We start from the raw sequence: 21,899 nt of genomic DNA on the forward strand, positions 1-21,899 counted from the left end.
TATATCAAACTGAGTGACATCACATGTACCACAGCCTGTGGAAACACAGATGCAAGAGGTAAAATGAAGTCAGATGGAAATCTACAATCCAAAGAAGATAAAAGAACCTTTTAGCTCAGTATGTGCTTGAAGGGGAGTAAAAGTAAAGTGTGACTGGACTTACTGGAAACAGTGTGCAGGCTAAAGGAGAGTTTACTCCTGGGTGTGATGGGTGGGGGGCCCGGCGAGGAGGAGGAGGAGTTGGAGGAAGAGGAAGGGGGTCCAGGGGACACGGAGAGGCGCCGGTCTCCGCCAATCTGGTTGAGAACTTGACTTCTTGGTCTCTGAGGCCGCAGGGGGCTGATCTGAGTGATCACGCACAGACAAAGGGAGGAAGTACACAGCATCAGTGGTTGAGTCATTACGGAGTGCTAAAAGTAAAACAATCTAAATTACACAAGTCAATAAAACAGAACTGGGAACAAAAATTACTGTGTGGCAAATGAGTTGAGCCCGTGATGAAATATAACAGAAGATCTATCAAAGACCAAGGTGAAATGAGTTTTACATCTCCTGTGGGACCATTGTGTGTGTGTGTGTGTATCCATGCACATATCAAGTCGGCTATTTGTATTCCTAAAGGAAAAACTATTTGGATAAATGTGCTCGTTGGGTTGCAATATCTTATTTGTGGTTACAAATCATTGTTTGCATGCAAGACTGAGTTCTCCCAGCTTTATTGTGGCTGGAATTTGAATATGAAAAGATATGTCCTCAGGGCTATTCCACACTGCAGGCTACATTAACAAACAACTTTGTAATTGGCCAAACTCAAACAGTCTGCCACATGGGAGACACTGAAAATAACAACACACTTCATCCAGGGATTTTCTAGAGCACAAAAATACAAAACTGACATTTGTATTGAGGGTAAAAAAAAAAAAGCACTTTCCTTGATATAGGTTTTCCAGATTATAACTACATACCACAACAGCTTGGGAACTACCACAGACCCCTAGGTGGTCTATCCTTGACCCCTAAGGGAGGAGGCTCGTATCACAAGCCAGACGGCTCCACCAGTGCTATGAGCCTCTTTTGGATCCCATTCCCACCCTTATCTTAGTGCCGTTGGCCAGGGAGCATTCCCACTGGGCATGCAGAACACAGTGATACCCGTCTGCTGTAATGAACACAGCAGTGGTAAAGAGGGACATGAGCACAATAGAGAGAGGAGAAGATGAAGACGTAGAGTGCAAATAGAACAGTGGAGAAAGGTAGGGGGTAGTAGAAATGGGAGCCATGTGTTGGAAAGAATGAAGACTATACCTAGGACTGTGATGCATTTTGCTTTCCTTAGAGATTTGCTGCTAAGGGGACAAAACTCAAAATCCGACTTCAGGATACTACAGACATCACATTCAGCAGAGGTCATCAACTGCTCTACAATATTGTATTATTGTATGTGCACTCTACGATGTCCTCTGTGCAAGCAGAACATTTCGGTGCAAGAGTCACAGTCTACTGCCTGTGTCGCCCTTTTGTGGCCTTCTTGTGCGAAAACTTAACTTGACCTAAGAGTGGCGCTGGAGAAAAGCTCCTCAATTCCAAAATTGAAATGATTCAGACTTTGGGAGCCTTGCACTTGTGTAGGATAGAGTACCACAGAGAAAAGAAGAAGGAAAGCAGGAGAATACAGAATGGTTTAAGCAACCATCAGGTAAAGTTAAAGTTACTATAGTATATATTTAGAATAGGATGGAAAATAGGAGAAAATGGACAGAAAGAGAGTATGAGTAATACATAGGTATATTACTGGTAATTTATTATGCAGGTAACTTTTTCAGTACCGTCTCTGACAGGATGACGGCTTCAGCGGGCTGCAGAGGGATCTCTGTGGTCTTCATCTCTTTGTCGAAGATTTCCTGGTGCTTACTGTTCCTCTTCTCCTTCTTTTTCTCTTTGCGCTCCCTCTCGGGCTCATCCCGGTCCAGCTTGTCCTGAGACTTGGTGTGCAGCTTCTTTGGCAGGAGAGGCTCCAAGGCAAAACTGCAATAAGGAGAATATGATAATGATCCAATCAAAGAGTGTTTATCTCCTTCCTTGTCTGTGCATCTGAAGCAGCTTTATCAACAATGTCTGATTGTCTGTATGTGCAATTTTAACACAGCCTCCAGTAAACATTGAACTTTATGTAATATACGGACTCATGCCAGAGATGATCGTGAGGTGAGGAAAAAACTATACAACACTGTTGTGTTATTCTCATCTGGACTTAAATGGGAATAACTGAAATAGTTTCGATGAAAAATGTTTGAAGCACAACTTCAGAAATCGTCTTAGGTTTAAAATGAAAGTGGAATCTGTGTAAAATGTTAAGTGTAAGGCCTGAGACTGAGAATCAAACTGAAGACAACGATTATTACAAGATGGTAATTAGAATAAATAAATAAATAAAAAATGAACTGCTTAAATGGAATGACCAAAAGCCATGGGGGATGTATGGTATTTATGCCCCGAAGAACTGTAAACCAGGTGTTACCCATCTGAGCCAGGCCTGGAGGGTGAGTTGTCAGAGGAGATCGAGGTGACTGAAGCCACTGACAGAGGCCTCTGAGAGGAGGGCATGGTGAAGGAGCGCACCATGGAGGGAGGACGAGGCCCCCGCCGTTCATCTGCCGTCGGCTGGCACCGCAGAGAAAAGGAAAAACAGAAACGCACGGAAAGAAATCAGCTTATAAGTAACTGACTGCTTTGAAGTTAGCTTTACATTTCGATAGACAGACAGACAGACAGATAGATGTGACTACTACATATTCAGGGAGAGGTGTAAATTGTTATTACTTTACAACTGGAAAAAAGTGCTCATTACTACGTCAACATTTGCTTGCCACTCTTGACCTTGTCCAATACATATTATGAGGGATGACAGATATATATTCAAGGATGGGATTCCACACTCATAGTCAGAGGGAAACTGTAATGGTGGGGGCCATTCCCCATATTATCCTATGCACAGCATAGGACAAAGCACAATTATATTACCGAACAAAAAGAGAAAAAACTCTGGTGATACTAATTTCTATAATTCTGTAAAAAAAGGACCTTCTGGAAGAAAAACCTAGTAGCTTTAATGAGCCCTTCTGCATTCTTTTCAAGTGAAGAAAAGGGCCATCAAACATGTGATAGGATAACCTTATTATCACACCCCGGAAAGTGATGGCTTTTCTCTTGTTTAAAAGGTCACCACCCTCTCCCTTTAAAGTGAGCGAGGGTGCCTTTACTTCAGGCAAGATTGAGAGAAAAGCTTGGCCAAGCAACAATTAAATCCGTAAAGGAGAGGAGAGATGGGAGGCAGCACCCAGCAGCATCCCGCTACAAATGAGCTGACTTCAGCTAAAAGTAAAAGCAAGTCTGACATACATGTTAAGAGCATTTAGAGGACAAACTGTAAAGGACCAGGAAACCCAAAATCAGGAATTAGAAGGCGAGCAACATGCCAACGCCAAGTTCAACAGACAAATCTGCTAAATAAACAGTAAAACAACATATAACACCAAGTCTGAAGTCGGGTCACAGAGAGCCAGCATCAGTCCAGCCTTGAGCTTGTACTGTTACTGTCCCTTGTTGATATTATTTTCTACTGACGTAACATAGTGCTTTATAAAAATAAAATAAAACCAGACAAGAAGGTTAAAATGAGTTAAAACCAAAATGACATAAATACATAGGTAGTAAAAACAAATAAAAATAAGGTAAACAGTATGAATAAAAACATATCAAATCCTACCGAAAGCTTTCACAAAGAGAAAAGTTTTAGGATGAGATTTAAAAGAAGCCAGAGACTTTATGTGTCTGAGTTCAGCAGGCAGAGTGTGAGGGCTCCATCAGCACCGACTGTGACCTTGAAGTTACTATCAGGGCTCCATCTGCTGATGTTAGTGAACGAGAGGGCACATATTGGGAGAGTAGCTCACACAAATATTTAGGCGCAAAGTCAGTCCTGAGTAAAATGATGTTACACACACAGATGCTACAATTATGTTTTGCAGTCATGCAAATGTGGGGACATTTCCAAAATACGTCCATCCAAAGTACAGTAAATCCACTGGATCCTCACTTCCTCAGATGGTGGGAGGACATGAGGACTTTTGTGTGGGTTTTTTGCAGCCAACGGCAGAAAAATGTGCTTGCTTTGCTTGTACCTTCAACATCTTATTACCAGGGGTAGGGCGAGTGACATAACAAAAATGGCAGACAGGACTGGATTCAGGTCTTGAGAGGGCGGGACTGTCGGCCTAGTGATAGGCTGAGGGAGGTCACATGCTCATGTGTGACGTCAGACACAAGGCCAAATCTAAACAGAGCATTTTCACACATTTTTACTGAAAGAGAGAGCTTGAGGAAAACAGAGAGGATGGCCTATTAGTTCTCTCTGGGTCTCTGGATACTGCTGGGACATATATTCATGTCGACACATTACATTAAAAACTGTATTTTGCATAATATTTCTTCTTTACATTTGATCATTGTTTGTCTGGCTTACTCATACTGCACAGTAGATCCAAACAGGGAACATGGCTTTCCTTAGTTACCTTTACACTGTGTGCCATGTATGTGTTGCCATAGCAACCTACGCCATGTGGCTTTGTTGTTATTTGGTGTTTTCTGTAACTTTAAATGCATTTGAGCAATACATCACGTGTATTTCAGCAGAAAAATGAAAGAAGGATTCTAAATTAAGTTTCCTGTAACTTTAACACAGGTAAAACAAACGAGGCCTCCCTGTCTTCTCATAAAAGATTTGTGATGACTGAGGTCTTTCTGGGGCTTTTGTCATCCTGCGTCTGGTATTTCTAACCACCCCAGCCATATATAAAATACTCAAGAATGAACATCTTCAGATAACACTAAAGTCGGTGCATCTGTGTTGTATCTGAAATGCAATAAAAGACAAATAAAGCTTGTGTGGAATAAATGTTATAACTGCAAGCATCCCTAACCAAAGGAACAGGAAGACCAGACTCCTATATAAAGCATTTCTCAAAAGTATAACAAAACATATTGGTGTTATATATATGTTCCATATACATTTCTAAGAAATGCTGTGGAAAATACTCCAGGAGAAATAAAAGAAAGAGCTGCAGATTCCATTAGTTCCTGCTAAAAATGACCACACTGGGCTATAAAGCACTTGATGGAGCAGAGAAGGTCACTAACAGGCAAAATCTCTTACCAGGGCCTTTGTCCCATACTGCTTCTCCACCTTCTCCCGCAGCTGCTTGAAACATGCTTCTAAGCGGTCGTGGAAAGGCCTCAGCGCCTCTGTGACCTTCTCTCCGTGGATGCGAACACCTTCGGCAAGGTGCGGGATCTGGTGGGGCAAAACAATAGTGTAAGAAGCCTTCATCCAACATACCCTGGAGAAACGAGAGGTGAGCTACATGTCGGCTCTTCATTCATCAGAGGAATAAGCTACTGTTCCGCCACATACATCCAATTTAACGCAATGACCTTTGGCCCCGTGGCTATGCATACTCAGCACAAGCAGGGAATGCACATCAGTCTGAGTGTGTCTGTGTGCTCAAAGAGGAAATATCACAGCAAAACTGTCCAGGTGGAAATAGACTAGAAAAGGCTGTTGCCATGACGCTCCCTCCCCCTGCCTCCCACCACCATGATCAACACATCATCACACAGGTATATTAAACAAGGCAATAGACAGAAAGCAAAGACAGACTACATGTACAGGCATGTACTGCATGTGATGGATGATTTCCTCTCCTCCTGTGATGCAAATAAAGACGCAATGCACCCTTTCCAGCACACTGCTGCATCTCACACTGTAGGCAGCTGGTGAATAGCAAAATCTAAACACATAACAGAGGCAACTCAGGTAGAAGGAGAGAGAGGGGACAGAGAGAGCAAGAGTGTGGAAAAGACTGAAACTGCTGAAAACTAGTAATTAGGAAACCCCAGTGCCACAGCCAGTGTCAGCAAGCTCTGCTGACTAAATCTGGCAAGAGGAGGATGCGTCATCCCTTGGGGAGCCAGCATTTGAGTGATTTTTTCCTCTGTCCTGGTTTAAATCACAGGTTAGGGCTCTTGCTACATGCCATCTTTGGCTGTGGTGAGGCAGTGAAGAACTGCACAATAAATAACCAGAAACCAGCAAAGACCTTACAGTCAGCTGTGGTAATAGCAGTCCTTTTCTTTCCCATGGCAACTGTTAAAATTATTTCCTTACTGTCTCACTGCAATAAGTGAGAAATACTGTTAATGGTGAAAGGAAAGCAGCTTATGCTTTTTATGCTTATGAATAAGTAAAAACAAAAAAAATACGCCACATTAGAGGGGATTTAATTCAATCGTTTATATTAATCAGTCGCAGTCAGAGTGGTGCATTTGCACATTTGAAAAACAAGGAAACACTAAACTACAGAGTGCATCTTGTGCCTTCATTTTAAGTACAGCAGCTTTTACGGCTAACAAATTCACCTAAGACCTGAGCAAATGGAACAAAGAACCTGCTCAGAGTACAAAGAAGCATGTGAAGTATCGGGCATAGGTGGGCCAGTAAAGAGAAGGCAGTGTGTGCGCTAACCTCCGATTCCCTAGAGACTGCTCGCCTTTCTTCCTTTTCTCTGAGGGCAAACCGCCCCTCCAAAGCAGGCTACAGCAAGAACTGACTTCACTCAGCTGGCACACAACACCAATTCAGTTTTGTGATGCAACCTTTTGTAATAATCTCAAACAGTGCATGTTTTATTTACACATTATTCAACATGTGGTGGGCTCATTAATAGGGAGAAAGAACTAAGGCTGAAGAACACATCTATAAGGTCACCAATTGAAGAACAAGACACCCTGAGGTTCTTGGCCTTGTGTAATACACTACATACATTAAATACGCTAATACATTAAAACAGCATCCTGTGATAGGAGAAGCACAGAGTGAGCAAATTAGCTTGAAAAGTGATAGTGAGCATGTATCATAGTGTCTAAAATCCAGTGTTAGTCACTGTGCTGTGATCCATAAAACCAAAGCTCTGACACAGAAAGATAAATGAGAGGAGGCTACAGACACCCTGCGAGGATTTCCCCTGATATTGAGCACCTTTATCATCACCGTTGGGACCTCTTGGAGGAGAGAGGAGAGGAGGGCAGGAGGTTGAGAGAGAAAAGGTGAGGGGAAGGAAAGAGAGGTGCAAGGAAAAGAGGTTAGAAACAGGAGAAAGGAGGAGGGAGAGGAGTCACAGGGACGAAGTGTTGTGAGAAGAAAAAAGACAGGAACGGGGAGAAAAAAAACAGTGAGTGAAAGCTGAGGCAAAATTCACGTCTCCCAGGATACCCACATCTTTTTATAGACCTTAGGATGATTGAGTGCGACTGAGTGGCAGCATGGCAACAGAATTCTGCTTGTTGGCTGCACGGAGATAAGCTCATTGTAGAAGACACTAAGGCTCAAGGTTGCCAACTCTCTCTCTCTCACACACACACACACACACACACACACACACACACACACACACACACACACACACACACACACACACACACAAAGTTCAGTGGATTAATTACATGAACTAACTTTTAAAAAAAAAAGTTTTGATTCCTCTCCAGTAGACTAAGAGACAGCAGGTTTATGATTTGGGATATCAGCAAGAGATGTTACCTCATGTGAGGCTGATGTTAATATCAGATAATTAGACACTGGAGACCTGGGGCTGCTTTTATAAAGACCTAGCATAGATTTCACTCTTAACATTAGCTTACAATGACTAACAATGCACACTGCAAAAATAGCACACACTGTAAGACTGCATTGTATTGGTATGTAGCATTGACTAGGAATTACAACATTTTGCTCTTGTTAGATGAGAAAAGGGCAAACTTGGGAGTGCCAGATAAACATTTCTGCATGAGATGCTGAAATGCTAGCTGGGAAAGTGCAGCACCGCCCAAGGTTTTTTATGGGCCATGTCACAGCACCAGTTATAATTCTAGCTTTAAAGGCTGAACTCTTAATAAAAAACAAACATTGGAGCTTATAGCCAGATGAATAAAAAATGCCATGAAGCACATTGTGATGGGTACACTTCAGGCATTCTTTCCTGACCAAGGCAAACACCTGTGGAAATACCAGTGGTTGAGTATCACAGCTCTAACCAGCCACATTTAAAACTGTGGACAGCTAGAAAACAAGGTCAGACAAGCCGAGTATATGCTAATATTACCTTTCCAGAAAAAAACAACCAAATGTCAATGAGCTACAGAGGCAGATACAGTGGGGCAAAACAGTATTTAGTCAGCCACCAATTGTGCAAGTTCTCCCACTTAAAAAGATGAGAGAGGCCTGTAATTTTCATCATAGGTACACTTCAACTATGAGAGACAGAATGGGGGGAAAGAATCCAGGAAATCACATTGTAGGATTTTTAATGAATTAATTAGTAAATTCCTTGGTAAAATAAGTATTTGGTCACCTACAAACAAGCAAGATTTCTGGCTCTCACAGACCTGTAACTTCTCCTTTAGGAGGCTCCTCTGTCCTCCACTCGTTACCTGTATTAATGGCACCTGTTTGAACTCGTTATCAGTATAAAAGACATCTGTCCACAACCTCAAACAGTCACACTCCAAACTCCACTATGGCCAAGACCAAAGAGCTGTCAAAGGACACCAGAAACAAAATTGTAGACCTGCACCAGGCTGGGAAGACTGAATCTGCAATAGGTAAGCAGCTTGGTGTGAAGAAATCAACTGTGGGAGCAATTATTAGAAAATGGAAGATATACAAGACCACTGATAATCTCCCTCAATCTAGGGCTCCACGCAAGATCTCACCACGTGGGGTCAAAATGATCACAAGAACGGTGAGCAAAAATCCCAGAACCACATGGGGGGACCTAGTGAATGACCTGCAGAGAGCTGGGACCAAAGTAACAAAGGCTACCATCAGTAACACACTACGCCGGCAGGGACTCAAATCCTGCAGTGCCAGACGTGTCCCCCTGCTTAAGCCAGTACATGTCCAGGCCCGTCTGAAGTTTGCTAGAGAGCATTTGGATGATCCAGAAGAGGATTGGGAGAATGTCACATGGTCAGATGAAACCAAAATAGAATTTTTTGGTAAAAACTCAACATGTCATGTTTGGAGGAGTAAGAATGCTGAGTTGCATCCAAAGAACACCATACCTACTGTGAAGCATGGGGATGGAAACATCATGCTTTGGGGCTGTTTTTCTGTAAAGGGACCAGGACGACTTATCCGTGTAAAGGAAAGAATGAATGGGGCCATGCATCATGAGATTTTGAGTGAAAACCTCCTTCCATCAGCAAGGGCATTGAAGATGAAACATGGCTGGGTCTTTCAGCATGACAATGATCCCAAACACACCGCCCGGGCAACGCAGGAGTGGCTTCGTAAGAAGCATTTCAAGGTCCTGGAGTGGCCTAGCCAGTCTCCAGATCTCAACCCCATAGAAAATCTTTGGAGGGAGTTGAAAGTCCGTGTTGCCCAGCGACAGCCCCAAAACATCACTGCTCTAGAGGAGATCTGCATGGAGGAATGGGCCAAAATACCAGCAACAGTGTGTGAAAACCTTGTGAAGACTTACAGAAAACGTTTGACCTCTGTCATTGCCAACAAAGGGTATATAACAAAGTATTGAGATGAACTTTTGTTATTGACCAAATACTTATTTTCCACCATAATTTGCAAATAAATTCTTTAAAAATCAGACAATGTGATTTTCTGGATTTTTTTTTTCTCATTCTGTCTCTCATAGTTGAGGTATACCTATGATGAAAATTACAGGTCTCTCTCATCTTTTTAAGTGGGAGAACTTGCACAATTGGTGGCTGACTAAATACTTTTTTGCCCCACTGCATGTTTCAATGCCACTGATTCGATCACACAATGTTTCCTTTAGCTGCCAATAGCTGCCGAATATATACAATTCCCCAGTCTGGGATCAATTATGAGAAATGGAAAAAATATGTGAAGGTAAGCCACAGATGCTCAGTCGTGGTGATGTCTGTCAAGTGATCCTCAAAACAGCTCAGTCAGTCACACTTGATAAGCCGCTAGTAACTCAGGGCTACGTTTCTTTCAGAGTTGTGCAAATGACTGTAAATATACAGCATTTAGAATGAAATGGCGAAAAAAAAGAAAATAGATCTGGATTTACAATATGATGACTACTTTGACATCAAACTTGTTTTATTTTTCTGTACTTCCAGAATACATAAGTGCAGGGTTGGCATTTGATTATGTTTAGGCACATTCTCCCAACATATTTCCATGCAAACCACATTATTTGAACAAAAGATTCACCTTTCAAGCTGCACTTTGTGGGCTTGCAGTGATTACAAATGAAGCCCCAACCCCATTTATAAACAGGTGAATGCCAGTATTATCAGCTAACCAAAGGTACGAAAGAAATGGCATTGCTGTTTAATATCAGCAGTGTCTTTCACAGCCCAGTGTTCTTAGCTGAACCCTGTCACTCTATCCTTCCCTAATGCACAGCGAGCAGACTTCTGAGACTCACCCTGGGGTGCTGGTATAGCCACATTGCCTTTGAGAAGTCTGGTATTAAGGCTATGATGACATATTAAGACCTTTCATGAAGGTCACAAAGGTCTCACAGATGTACACAGCCAGTGGTGAGTCAGACAGACTAATAAACAGACAGACTGTACTATATAGATGAGGTGAAGGGACCAAAAGCACAAGCAAAAACCTTAATCAAGAGACACCATATAGAAAACTGAATCGTCACTGAGAGATTGTGTTTATATGCATGAGAAATGCTGATGAAGATGATGCCCTGGTGAAAATGGCCCCATTAGGTCTGTGTTTCAATTTGCTAATCACTCAGCTGCTCTTTTACTTTTAATAAAGTGAATCATGCTGCATGAGAGGTTTAAGGTACTAATTTATGCATCTGTGTAGAGCGTTTGCTAATTATAACCAGAAACATCACAGAAAACACCTACTTTGTATTTGCCAGGGAGCTTTTTACAGTACCTAATTTCCTGATTTCCAGTTGCTCATTTCCTCTCTAATTGCAAGACGAGGACAATGGGTATTTCAGAATAACAGTGCACACTGGCTCATTTCGAACCGTTTAGTTTGTTCACTGGAGCAGGCTCGCATTCATTTGTCTCATTTAGACATTCAAGACGCGAGATAAACAAGCATGCCTGCTCTGGCAAGGAGACAGCTGATTGCATTTCAAATTGACAACTTTGCTTTAGTCATCTCTTTAAAAGTTCCCTGTGTGCATGTTTGGCGTGGGCTCTGCAAACATATTTCTGCTTTATCCATGACACGTCGCTGTGATGATCACACCAGACAACTTCAATCATGTTTTTCCTGTCTTATGGTTGATACATACCAACGTGATTTCAAACACTCAGTTAGCATGATATGAACGACATTTATAACGTGACACAACTGCCAAGGTACAGCCACTCTTTTATCTCACACTGGAATGGCTGGGGTATACAGCAGAGATCCTGCTAATTAGTACTGCGGATTGTGGGCGGAAGATCATCTGAAAATTGCAGTATGATTTCTAAGACTATTTTAGTGAAGCTCAAATCTCAAATTGATGCTGAAATGGATTTGGCACTTTCACATCTGAGCACCATACTAGAACCAGCACAAAGTTTTAAATCAAAGGTAGTCTTACAAACATTATTGTTCAGTGCCTTTGCTCCGAGATGGATATAAAAATAACTGATAGGTCTTAAAGGTAAAATGAAGTTGCATACTCCAACCTTGTCAGAAATAATGTATTTGTGATATTCACTTCTTTCCAGGAGTAATGAAGTAGCGACAACGTTATTTTTAGTTAACCTCACCTGCTTTGTCAACCTCTATTTCAGTCAGTGATATCCTACATTTCCCCATGTCTTCCAAAGATTAACATGGAAAAACTAGAATAACAACTAATATGGGAAAATGGTAATTATAAAAACGGTCTTATTTTTAAGTCAACATAATGACATCCAACCAATAAGACTGGTATATTCCTGTGTGAATCATTGTGCCTTATGAAGACAAGAGGTTTCGCAAACACAAAAGAGTCTAACTTTTCAGATTCGGAGGAGCTCCACCAGTGATGCAGAGCACAAAGTTGACCTATTTTACAACAACGGAGAGGAACAACAATTGTAAAGTCAATTAAATTCTTTTTTCCTTGCACCGAGAAATACGAAGCAGACAGAGAAACTTCTTGTATCTTTGCTCAATTCCTGGGTGAACAATAGGGCAGGAAACCATGAATTTGTGAGTATTAAAGTGACCCTTAGTTCGGAGCTTAAGAGTTAAGTGAGAGAGTAATAAAAAAGGCTAACCAAAACAGAAAAACTTAAAGTGCAGAAGTTTTTGTTATTACTCTAGAAAACAAAGACAGCCAGGAGTAAATAAAGAGCCACAAATGAGCTAAAGATTTGCTTAGTTTCATTGTGAGTTGTTGAGCAGCACATTTTGTGATGTATTCCAACAATGTGTATGTATGTGCATTTCTTGTCTGCTGCGTGTGCACTTCTTTCAGGCTCAGTGACGGTGCAGAGCTCGCAAAACCGACAATGCTGATCTCTCGCTGTCTCTTCATGCAGTGGAGCATCCTCCCTAACTTCAGAATGTTTTCTTCAGCACTCTCCCTCGCTATTATCTCCACTGAACTCTTTAACACACTTCTCCCCTGCTCACTTCAGTTACTGTCACTGGACACTCTTGGCAGAGCACTCACAAGTTCTTCAAACGATAATATATTTTCAGCTGCAACCTTTCAGAGTGACTTTTTTTTTTTTTGCAGCAGTGCTTTAGTAAGGTGACAACATTTCAGATATGAATGCCATAACATTCAGAGCAAAACAAGCATCCACCAGCATTCAAACTCTCCACTGTGTGTATGAGGGACTTTCAGATGCACACACACTGCCTGCTGTCTATAGGGCCCATATTGAATGCCGATTCCATTATTTGACTTAACCTTATCTTGAGTAATTCTAACTATACTATATATAACTTACATATAAGGCCACTAAATTTTCAGTACCTGAAAGGCTACATGAATGGCCCAAAGCAAATCCATGCAAATTAAGAGAGCTCGATTATGCTGTAAGGCCAAGTGGCATGAATTCACATTTTCATGCTTGTCATGCTCCGTCATACTATGTAGTAATGCTCAGTATTTTGCCTCCTGACTGTAGGCTATGTAGCTCTACACATGTGCCATGGAAAAAGAAATACCATGTGATATCATAAAGTATGTTATATTTTACAGTAGACTAGCATGTTATTTGTGATAAGCAGATTGTAACACCTTTCCTTGAACTCTGACAGATTAATGCTTTACCCCGATCAATGCAGGTCATATATACGCAGATTACATTCCAAACTTTAGTCTCACCTGCCAGGCAATAAGGTCCTTCAGTTTGTCTATCTTCTCAAGGTCCTCTGGGTGTTCCTGGATGTACTTCTCATTGAAGAAGGCCTAAAGAAAAGGCAGAAGAAATACTGGAGTAAGTATGTTTGTATGCAGGGAGGAAAAGGAGAAGTAGGTGGAATGGATGAAAGAAGAAATAATCTGAAATGTGGACACGTTTGTGATATCAAAAAAGGGGAAATGGGGAAGGAAAAACTGATGAGTCAAGGGGGAAAGCATTGGGATCAGAAACATTTAGTCAAGACATCCGTCTCTCCTCCACCACCTGCACCATTTCAGTAAGATGAAGGAGTGACCTGGGGGCAAAGAATTCACATCACTTCTCCTCTAACTCATGCTGCACCGTTTCACAAGACCAATATGAATCTATTCTAGGTCATGATTTGTGCTGGGAAACCAACAGGCTATCATTTTTTTTTTTTATCATCCAACACAAGGTAAAAAGAGTTTCCCCTTCCACATGAGTCTATCATGATATGGTGAATAAGGTGTGCAGCTCACAAACCAGGGAGACCCCTAGAAACGTGATGAGGGACAGGATACGAGGAAGATTGAGTTGAGCCTTTTAAAGAAAAAAGGCTCAGGTCACAACGAATAAGAACAGAACAGAACAGAGGCAAACAATATGTGAGTGAGTAGTCACCTGAGCAAAAGAAAAAAAAAAAAAAAAGATTCCCCTGAATTAGTTTTGAATAGAATTTGATATGTTGCAAAGTGTATTATTACCTTATTGGCTTTAATATGCAAATGAAAGTTACATGTAAAATTATCTACCACAAGCAATTCTCAGTTTCTTTTTCGGGAATCTAAAATGTGTTCTCTTGACAAAGTGATGGTTCAACATCACAAGGAAATGTGCTTATTTGCTTTCTTTCTGAGATCTAGATGAGATTACCATTCACATGTCTGTATGCTAGATATGGAACAGGAGCAGCAGGCGGTTAGCTTAGCATAAAGAATGTAAATGGGGGAACAGCTAGCCTGGCTCTGTCCAAAGGTAACGATATTTGAATATCATCACCTCTTAAGCTCACTAGTTAGCATGTTCTGTCTTGTGTGCTTCATCTTTACAACAAGCAAGGTGTAAAAATATGTGTGTTACAGTGTGATACAGGGTGTTATGTACTGGATTATTTCTTGGCTGAGTGCAGTGACTTTTCCTGAAGTCTCTGCTGATTGCCTGGTAACCTCACAGCGACAACGTGACTCAAGGAAGTTATTTAAGGTGTAATGAGCTTTGGAGGAGCAGGTTAGCTGTTTCCTCCTGCTTCCAGTCTTTCTGCCAAGCTAACCACCTTCTGGCTATAGCTTCATACTTAGTGGACGGACATAAGAGTGGTACTGATCTTCTCATCTAGCTAAAAAGCACATTTCCCAAAATGCCAAGCAACTCTATTCAAGTAAAGTGAAGATAAAAACGGAGATGTGGACATAAAGGTATACAGGCTGAGACAGTATAGGGACACAGAAAGTCCAGAACATGTTTCATGTTCTCTCACCTTCTCATAGTTGGCAAACCCTCCCATGACGGCTGGGTCCACAATCCCATTCAGCAACATGGAGAGGGGATTGATGGGAAGGTTGGGATCGTTGAGATGCCTCTGCACCATGCTGCTGATCTTCTCATTGGTCAGCTGCATCGTTTCCATGGCATTCTCAAGTGGACTGATCTCCTCCTGTGCAGCACAGCAAGTGAAGGTATCATCAGATATTTTCAGTACTTATTCACCTATTTCAGTATACATACACACACATAAATCACTACTGTCTCTGTGATCCCAACAATCAACAATAAAATTTGCGTTCACCGACTAGGCATAGGCTATTAGAGAATAGGCTTAGGAGCCTTTAACTACACACATAAATCATGTAGGGTAGCGAAGCAATGAATCATTTTTCACTGTGCTCATACATGAACCTGCAACTGTCAGGTGAAGATGTATAGTGTGTTTGTACAGAGGAAATTCAATTCCATGTCAACAAAATATGATTGGCAATTCTGAGAGGAGATGAATAAAATACTGTCATTAATTCCACTACTGTGTGCAAGCAAATACCAACTCAACCCATACAACTCCACGTGGGGGCAATCTCATTACTTTGGATGAAAAAACATCACCTCCTTCCAGCTTGCTAGCAAGAATTTAGAAGAAACATGAGTGGATTGTTGAGTAAATGTCAGATTTAGACCCCAGCCAAAAAAATAAAGATGTTGTGCCAGGGAGACAAATCTCCAATCTGTGCTGGTTAGTCTCAAGCCAGCATGATAAAAAGCATTGTCAGATGAATGGCTTTAGCTTGGCGAATCTCAGCCCAGTCATTAAGCTTTAAATAGAGAGTATGACCTCGGGGACCTGGCCTCTCCTTGGCTCATCTGGAGGGCAAGCTGCTCCTGACAGTATGTTCCAACCCAGCCTGAAGGAGGAGGCCTCCGCTTTGAATTAGTGTGGCAATGGAGAGGAACACTTCGCTGCATGGACTCGTGAGTTAGGGAGAGGGCTTAAATGTTTGTAGTGAAATGATTGTGCTAAATATGTAGAAACTAGAAGGATCTCTCCACGGATTATGGTGAGCTAAATGCCCAAGCTCCCTGGAATGTGCATGTCACGTGGTGCTATTTGACGGCTATGAATGCAGAGTGAGCGAGCTGTAATGAACACCATGGCTAAACATAACCTCTGTGAAGAGGAGCACAAGTGCTCCTTTCTAAAGCTTTCACCAACACAGACGTGAAAGTGACTAATCAAAGCGACATATAAAGAGTAATTGATTGCGGAATACTTACCCGCGCTAATTACGCTAAGTAGTGCATTTGTTTTGGGACAAACTAATGAGACATTAAAAAGATGAGGCGGGTGTCTTGGCTCTAAGTGATACTGTAACCTGCTCTTTTGCTCCAACTTATATTACCGTATTCATTTCTCCACACTCCCTGTACCAACAGTAAACATCTCAGCCCAAAATGAGGACACTGGACCAGAATTTTAATTAGTCAAAACAATAGAGCTAAAGGAATTAAATTTTAATACAGTTTCAGTGGGAAAATGTGTGCCCATTCCAAGTGCTACAATAAACACTAAAGTCATTTGTTGCAGTCAGACCATCCTCTTATCAGTGGGTATTCAATACAGCAATCCAGGTAATTCTATTACAGAAAAAAAATCAACAGTGACTTGAGTTCTAAACTGTCCTCTAGTTGTATTTGTGCTGTGTAGCTATTTTCAGTGGAAACAGGCTATAAGGAGTGTTTGGTGAATCAATGTGGGCCCTCTGGCAGAGGGAGAACGTGCCCTGTCGTTAGTCCGGGGAGTGGTGCGCCTGCGTCCGCACTGCTGTCTATACAGCTTAAGTGGACAAATCATATCGATTGCCTCTGAGCAAGGCTGCAGATCCTCATCTGATTAGGAGGCCTGCCTGGCACACAGGCCTCTCATACTCACTGTGGACACTGACTTGACTTCAAACCAGCGGAGGATGCCAGGAAGTTTGTATGCAGTTGAGTATGTGGTCCTCTCAATCCACATGTTCTGTTGACAAAATGACAAGGGCACAAAAATCAGAATTCTGAAAAAGGAACAGTGCAGAAATGACAAGGCAATTTAAACAAATGAATTTGCTGTTGTTTTTGTGCCAAACCACATTGCAACAAGGTTTGAGACCGCTGTGGCTTGACTGAGAGTAAGATAATGTAACGGTTCTTCAATTTAAAGCCTACTGAGGGTGGGCTGATGGAAATGAGGTGTCTACTACCTCCCTGCCCAAACAGCAGCTCCTTTGATACATAACGGAGTTCAAACAATGACTTTAAATCTTCAGAATAAAAACTTACACCACAGCAAATAATGATTTCTCTTGCAACATTTAAGCCGGGAGAAAAGAAAAAACGCTATAAGCTTTACAGCAAACTGCTCATGCTGGAGAGATGGCAAATTACAGAATAAGATATGTGTATGTTGACACGTTTAATAGGTTTGAAAGATACAATATGTCTCGCAGTTGGCATCTATCACCTCTCTGTCAGGATGGAAAGACTCCCATTGGTTTGTCAGCATAATAGAGTAAGTCTGAAATGAGTTATATACATCATCCGGCTCTCAGTAAACAGACAGAGGAAAATGTGAATGGTTTCAATTTATTGCCTTTGTCATTTTAAACCTTAAGACATTAAGTGTGCTCAAAACATAATTCATTCGATTTACTAAAAATCAGGACTCGACAGTAATAGTTGCACCAGGCAACCAGATTTGGATCGCAGTCAACATTTTTATTTAGTCTGGCTCTTCTTGTTGGCAACCCCCTTTCTGCTGTGTTTAAAAATAAAAATAAAATAAATCCTCTGTATCCCTCTTCCTTGGTGTAAAATCTTCTGCCTATGTAAATGAGAATTCTGCTCTGCTATTGATTTACTCTGCTGGAAAAAAAACTAAAAATATGTATAGAGCATAAACCTTAAACAATAATCCAGCAGCATCCCATAATAAATTACAAAACAGCGGTAAAGATACCGAGACAAAAAAGCAGAAACCTGATCAAAACAGACAAAAATGTGGTGCTGCTGTTGTTATGTAACATTTGTTTACCTATTGTAGGTATCATTTGTCAAAAACTAAAACATGGGATATAAATACACAGGAAATATTTTGTCAACAAGGTAGGAGGCTGGATGCAACCTGGTACCTATTTTTAAAACCTACTGTTGGGCCAGGAAAATGCATATTTGCATGCCCTGTAGAAACTATATTATAGTTTACTATCAAATAGCCTCCATGTCACTTTTAGAAAGTCAACTTAGCTTAAGCAGTTGTTCCATTTCAAAGAGTATGATTTTCTAAAATTAACAAAAAACATAAACAAAAAACATAGAACCATTGGAAAAAGAATAAAATCGACAAGCTATAGGGGAAAAAAATAGAGACAGCAATTACCGAAAACTCGTTGTCAGGGTCCTTCTCTCCTTTCCTCACTGGCCTGGAATACTGGAATTTATGGACTTCATTTACTGTGTAGAAGCTGGGGAGGGAGAAAATCAGCACCTGAGTAAATTAAAACTGTTATGGGCAATCTACAGCTTGATTCAAAGGTTGATTGCTTTGCTTCAGGTCAAACACAGGACAGACCCCCTTCATGGTAACGCTGCCAGGAACTGTGGCATTTAGCATGTTGACTTTGTCTAAGGCACGGCCTCATCTACATGGTAAATAAATTGACTTTTGGGTCGCTCATGTCACTGGCAGTCCCTAAAGTTAGCAGGACATATCAGACATGAAGAGAGGCTGCAGCACATGTGATAAAGGCACATGACTAGCAGGGATGAACTTTGCCAAACAGGTTAATAGACTTCTCACACTAAGAAAATGACAGTTTTGCATAGTGGCTGTGGGAGCAGCCGTCTGGGCACATACATGCCCCCCCACATAGATGCTTTCTATCTGTCGCTGTTGCCAACAGAAATCCATTCACACTCTCCTGGAGAGACGATTACAGATCTATTATCCACATACAGCATATTGCATTTCCCATTCCTAAAACAATGCCATATGGTTTGAAGAGCATGGTTTGCTTTTATTAGCAAACAGTTATGAATAAAATATGAAAGAAATCAGAGCTGTTCCAAAACCACTGCTCTTTTAGGTTCGTAGTGGCAGCAATAAGTGTGTGCAGATGGGATGCTACAACTTTGCTACACATTTTTTTCTACTAAGGACTGTCAGACTACTTTGGACTGTCAGACCACACAAAGCTTTTGTGACATTAACACAACACAGAGAAACTGCGCTCAGGTCTTACCATACCAGATGTTCCCCTCTGTATTTTGTCACAAAGGGGAACACAACATTTAATGAACATGGCGAGACCTGTTCCCAAATTAGCCAAGAACGCCTTGCATTAACCTAAAAAACAGAGCCTCTGAGCTTCTGATCTAATAAACAGATTAATAAAGCAGCTTTAAATCAGCTGCGCTACCCCAATTAAGCCTTTTACATGTCATTAGCTGGCGGGCTGGAGATGATGCAGTGGCATGGTCTGGACAAAGCAAGGTCAGAAGGGGGTGTGCGCTGCCTGCTGCTTGTGACCCTTTGGCTCAAACAGCTCATTCTCATTGCTATGCACCGTTGGTGCTTTGCACAAAATGAACGAACAAATGAGAGAAAACAGAGAGGTAGGGACAGAGGGAGACAACTGGGAAAGGCACAGTCAGAGCCTGGCAGAGAAAGAGAGACGGGCAGAGAGACAGTTGGTGTGGAACAGTCTTCTATCACTCTCTAAACACGGCTGTCTAATCTAGGCTATTAACACAGTTACATATTCCAATCAGACACAGTTAGCAAACAAGCCAACAGGCTGCTGCACAGGGATGTGACCGACAGTGCAGGCTTGCGATAAGATCAGTGCGCAGGTATATTTGGCTAAAGGTTTTCCAAGTAAATGTCTTCTTTTAATTATGTCCATTGATGCGTTGGGTGGCATATCAAAGTGAATTTGCACAGCTGAGTGACACGGTGGGTGATGGCTGCTGTACAGACTGGGCAAACAAGTGGGAGTGTTGGGGCCCACTGTTTGCTGTGGCCCCACTGCGCGACACAAAGGTATTAATGATGTTAGAGAAAAAATGTTGTACTTGGCACGGTGACTAATAGCAGATGGCTGGTGAAAGTTAATAACCACGAAAACGACAAGAAGGTCAACTGCTGTTTGTTCTACACAGACACACATTTACATCAAGATTTAATCACTTGCACCACAGTGGTCCTTTAACACATCACACTCTGAAAAATGCTAATGCACTTACGCATGTCATCACGAGCCTTCTAAATTGTTTTTGAGTGACTGGGGAAAGTAAATTGGGCTTGCTGGATTGAAATGCACGCTGTGTGACTTTGAGTAACATACTCTGTAATTGTAAAGAAATGAGGAGCGGGGATATCCTGCTTACCTCACTATTTGTTCAGAGACGGGCTTGTTTTGGAACTTGGCAGGCAGGTCTAGGATGGGTTTCACAGTGAAACACTGGATGTCTTCAGCAGAAACATCAAGGAAACAAATGAAACTGTTGAACTCTAATGAATGAAATTAAATTAATTGGTGATGAGTCACTATTATTGTTAATCAACATCAAATTATCAAATTATAAAATACAATCTTATTGTCTTACTGTTTAACACAATTCTATTATCCAAACAAATGAATTTTAGCAAACTGTAGTTAAAAATTAACAAAATAAGTAACTGAGGCTTATTTTCTTTGGTGCAACACATATCAGTGAGAGGCAGATTCAATTTGACATGAACTCATATTTTATATGAGATTTTACATATGTTGACTGCCTAATTTATGTATCATTAATGATACTAATATTAATCTTGATTTTAAACCATGTCTCCCATCATTTAATTTACTCTGCAAGCATGCATCATCATTTTCTTTATTGTATTCAGTATAAAAAACCCATCGCCTCTCATTTTGTAGACTGGAAGCATTCAATATGGCATCTGCACCAAAATAAATGATGAAAAACAACCTGAACGATTGAATGTTAACTCGAACAGAAGCTAAAAAGGCAAAAGTGATGGAGGATACATTGTCCGGAAGAACACTTTGTGTCCTCGCTGGGCGGTGTGGTCGTCTTCATCTTCTCTGCGTTGGGAAACTGTGTGAGAAGACGTGCTTCGAAATCCTCTCTGCGCTCATACTCCTTCCCACGGTAGATGAACATTTTGTTCTGAAGGACAATAAAGACAGCAGTGAGACCTTGGACATGTAGATGAAGGCAGACACACAATCATGCAAGCAGGTGATAATTTGTGGACACTGTCTCTGTTTTATGAAAATGGCAGTATTGACAGAATACTGCATCATTTCATAGACCATTTCACAAGAAGATTGCATCCGGTAGCTAAAATTCATTCAATGATGGCTATAAGGACAGGCATGGGACAATGACAAAACTGCAATATTAAAAGAAAGCTACATGGATGAGGATGGCTTTGATTTGTAAATCTACTTTGCCTGGTACTGTGGGTTAAAATACATTATCATAATCTCCATATTAAATACTTGGAAATAAGGGTGACAGAAAGTTCTTGGCACCGTTTCCGTGATTAGTCGAATCCAGCTGGGTTCAGAGTGGGCTTGCTTGGGGAGGAATTCTGTTTTACCGAACTGACAGATTGCAAATGGCTACTACCATGTTGCCAGGGGCTCTTTCATAAACGGCTGCTGCAAACTACAGCTACTGATGAAGTCGCCTTCAAACCACTGTAATGGCTCAGACATCTTGCCAATTTCAAATCAGTGTGGCGACATCGTGGCAGCTGAGGAAGGGCACTCCTCACACCGACTTCACATCCTGGTGGCTTGATCTCTTCTTGAAACCACCAAGGTTCCCTCAGGGCAATCTATGATTTATTGGCTTCATTCATTAGCTTAACATGGACATTAGTCGGGCTTGAAAGTCAG

General features: G+C 41.4%; 1 protein-coding gene across 2 annotated transcripts in view; it reads right to left on the reverse strand.

Annotated features, from left to right (window-relative positions):
* Positions 1 to 21,899, reverse strand: part of dock1 (dedicator of cytokinesis 1) — a 172,129-nt gene that overhangs the window by 2,843 nt on the left and 147,387 nt on the right. For both annotated transcript variants that reach the window (XM_070851297.1, XM_070851296.1), the window contains exons 41-50: positions 21,021 to 21,162; positions 20,377 to 20,458; positions 18,368 to 18,452; positions 16,883 to 16,969; positions 14,942 to 15,118; positions 13,407 to 13,490; positions 5,213 to 5,350; positions 2,519 to 2,661; positions 1,827 to 2,025; positions 164 to 344 (exon numbers count right to left, since the gene is read on the reverse strand). In XM_070851297.1, the coding sequence (XP_070707398.1) occupies positions 164 to 344; positions 1,827 to 2,025; positions 2,519 to 2,661; positions 5,213 to 5,350; positions 13,407 to 13,490; positions 14,942 to 15,118; positions 16,883 to 16,969; positions 18,368 to 18,452; positions 20,377 to 20,458; positions 21,021 to 21,162 (1,318 nt within the window). The remainder of the gene's footprint in view (positions 1 to 163; positions 345 to 1,826; positions 2,026 to 2,518; positions 2,662 to 5,212; positions 5,351 to 13,406; positions 13,491 to 14,941; positions 15,119 to 16,882; positions 16,970 to 18,367; positions 18,453 to 20,376; positions 20,459 to 21,020; positions 21,163 to 21,899) is intronic.

Source organism: Pempheris klunzingeri, chromosome 20 (genome assembly GCF_042242105.1).
Source record: "Pempheris klunzingeri isolate RE-2024b chromosome 20, fPemKlu1.hap1, whole genome shotgun sequence".
NCBI lineage: Eukaryota > Metazoa > Chordata > Actinopteri > Acropomatiformes > Pempheridae > Pempheris > Pempheris klunzingeri.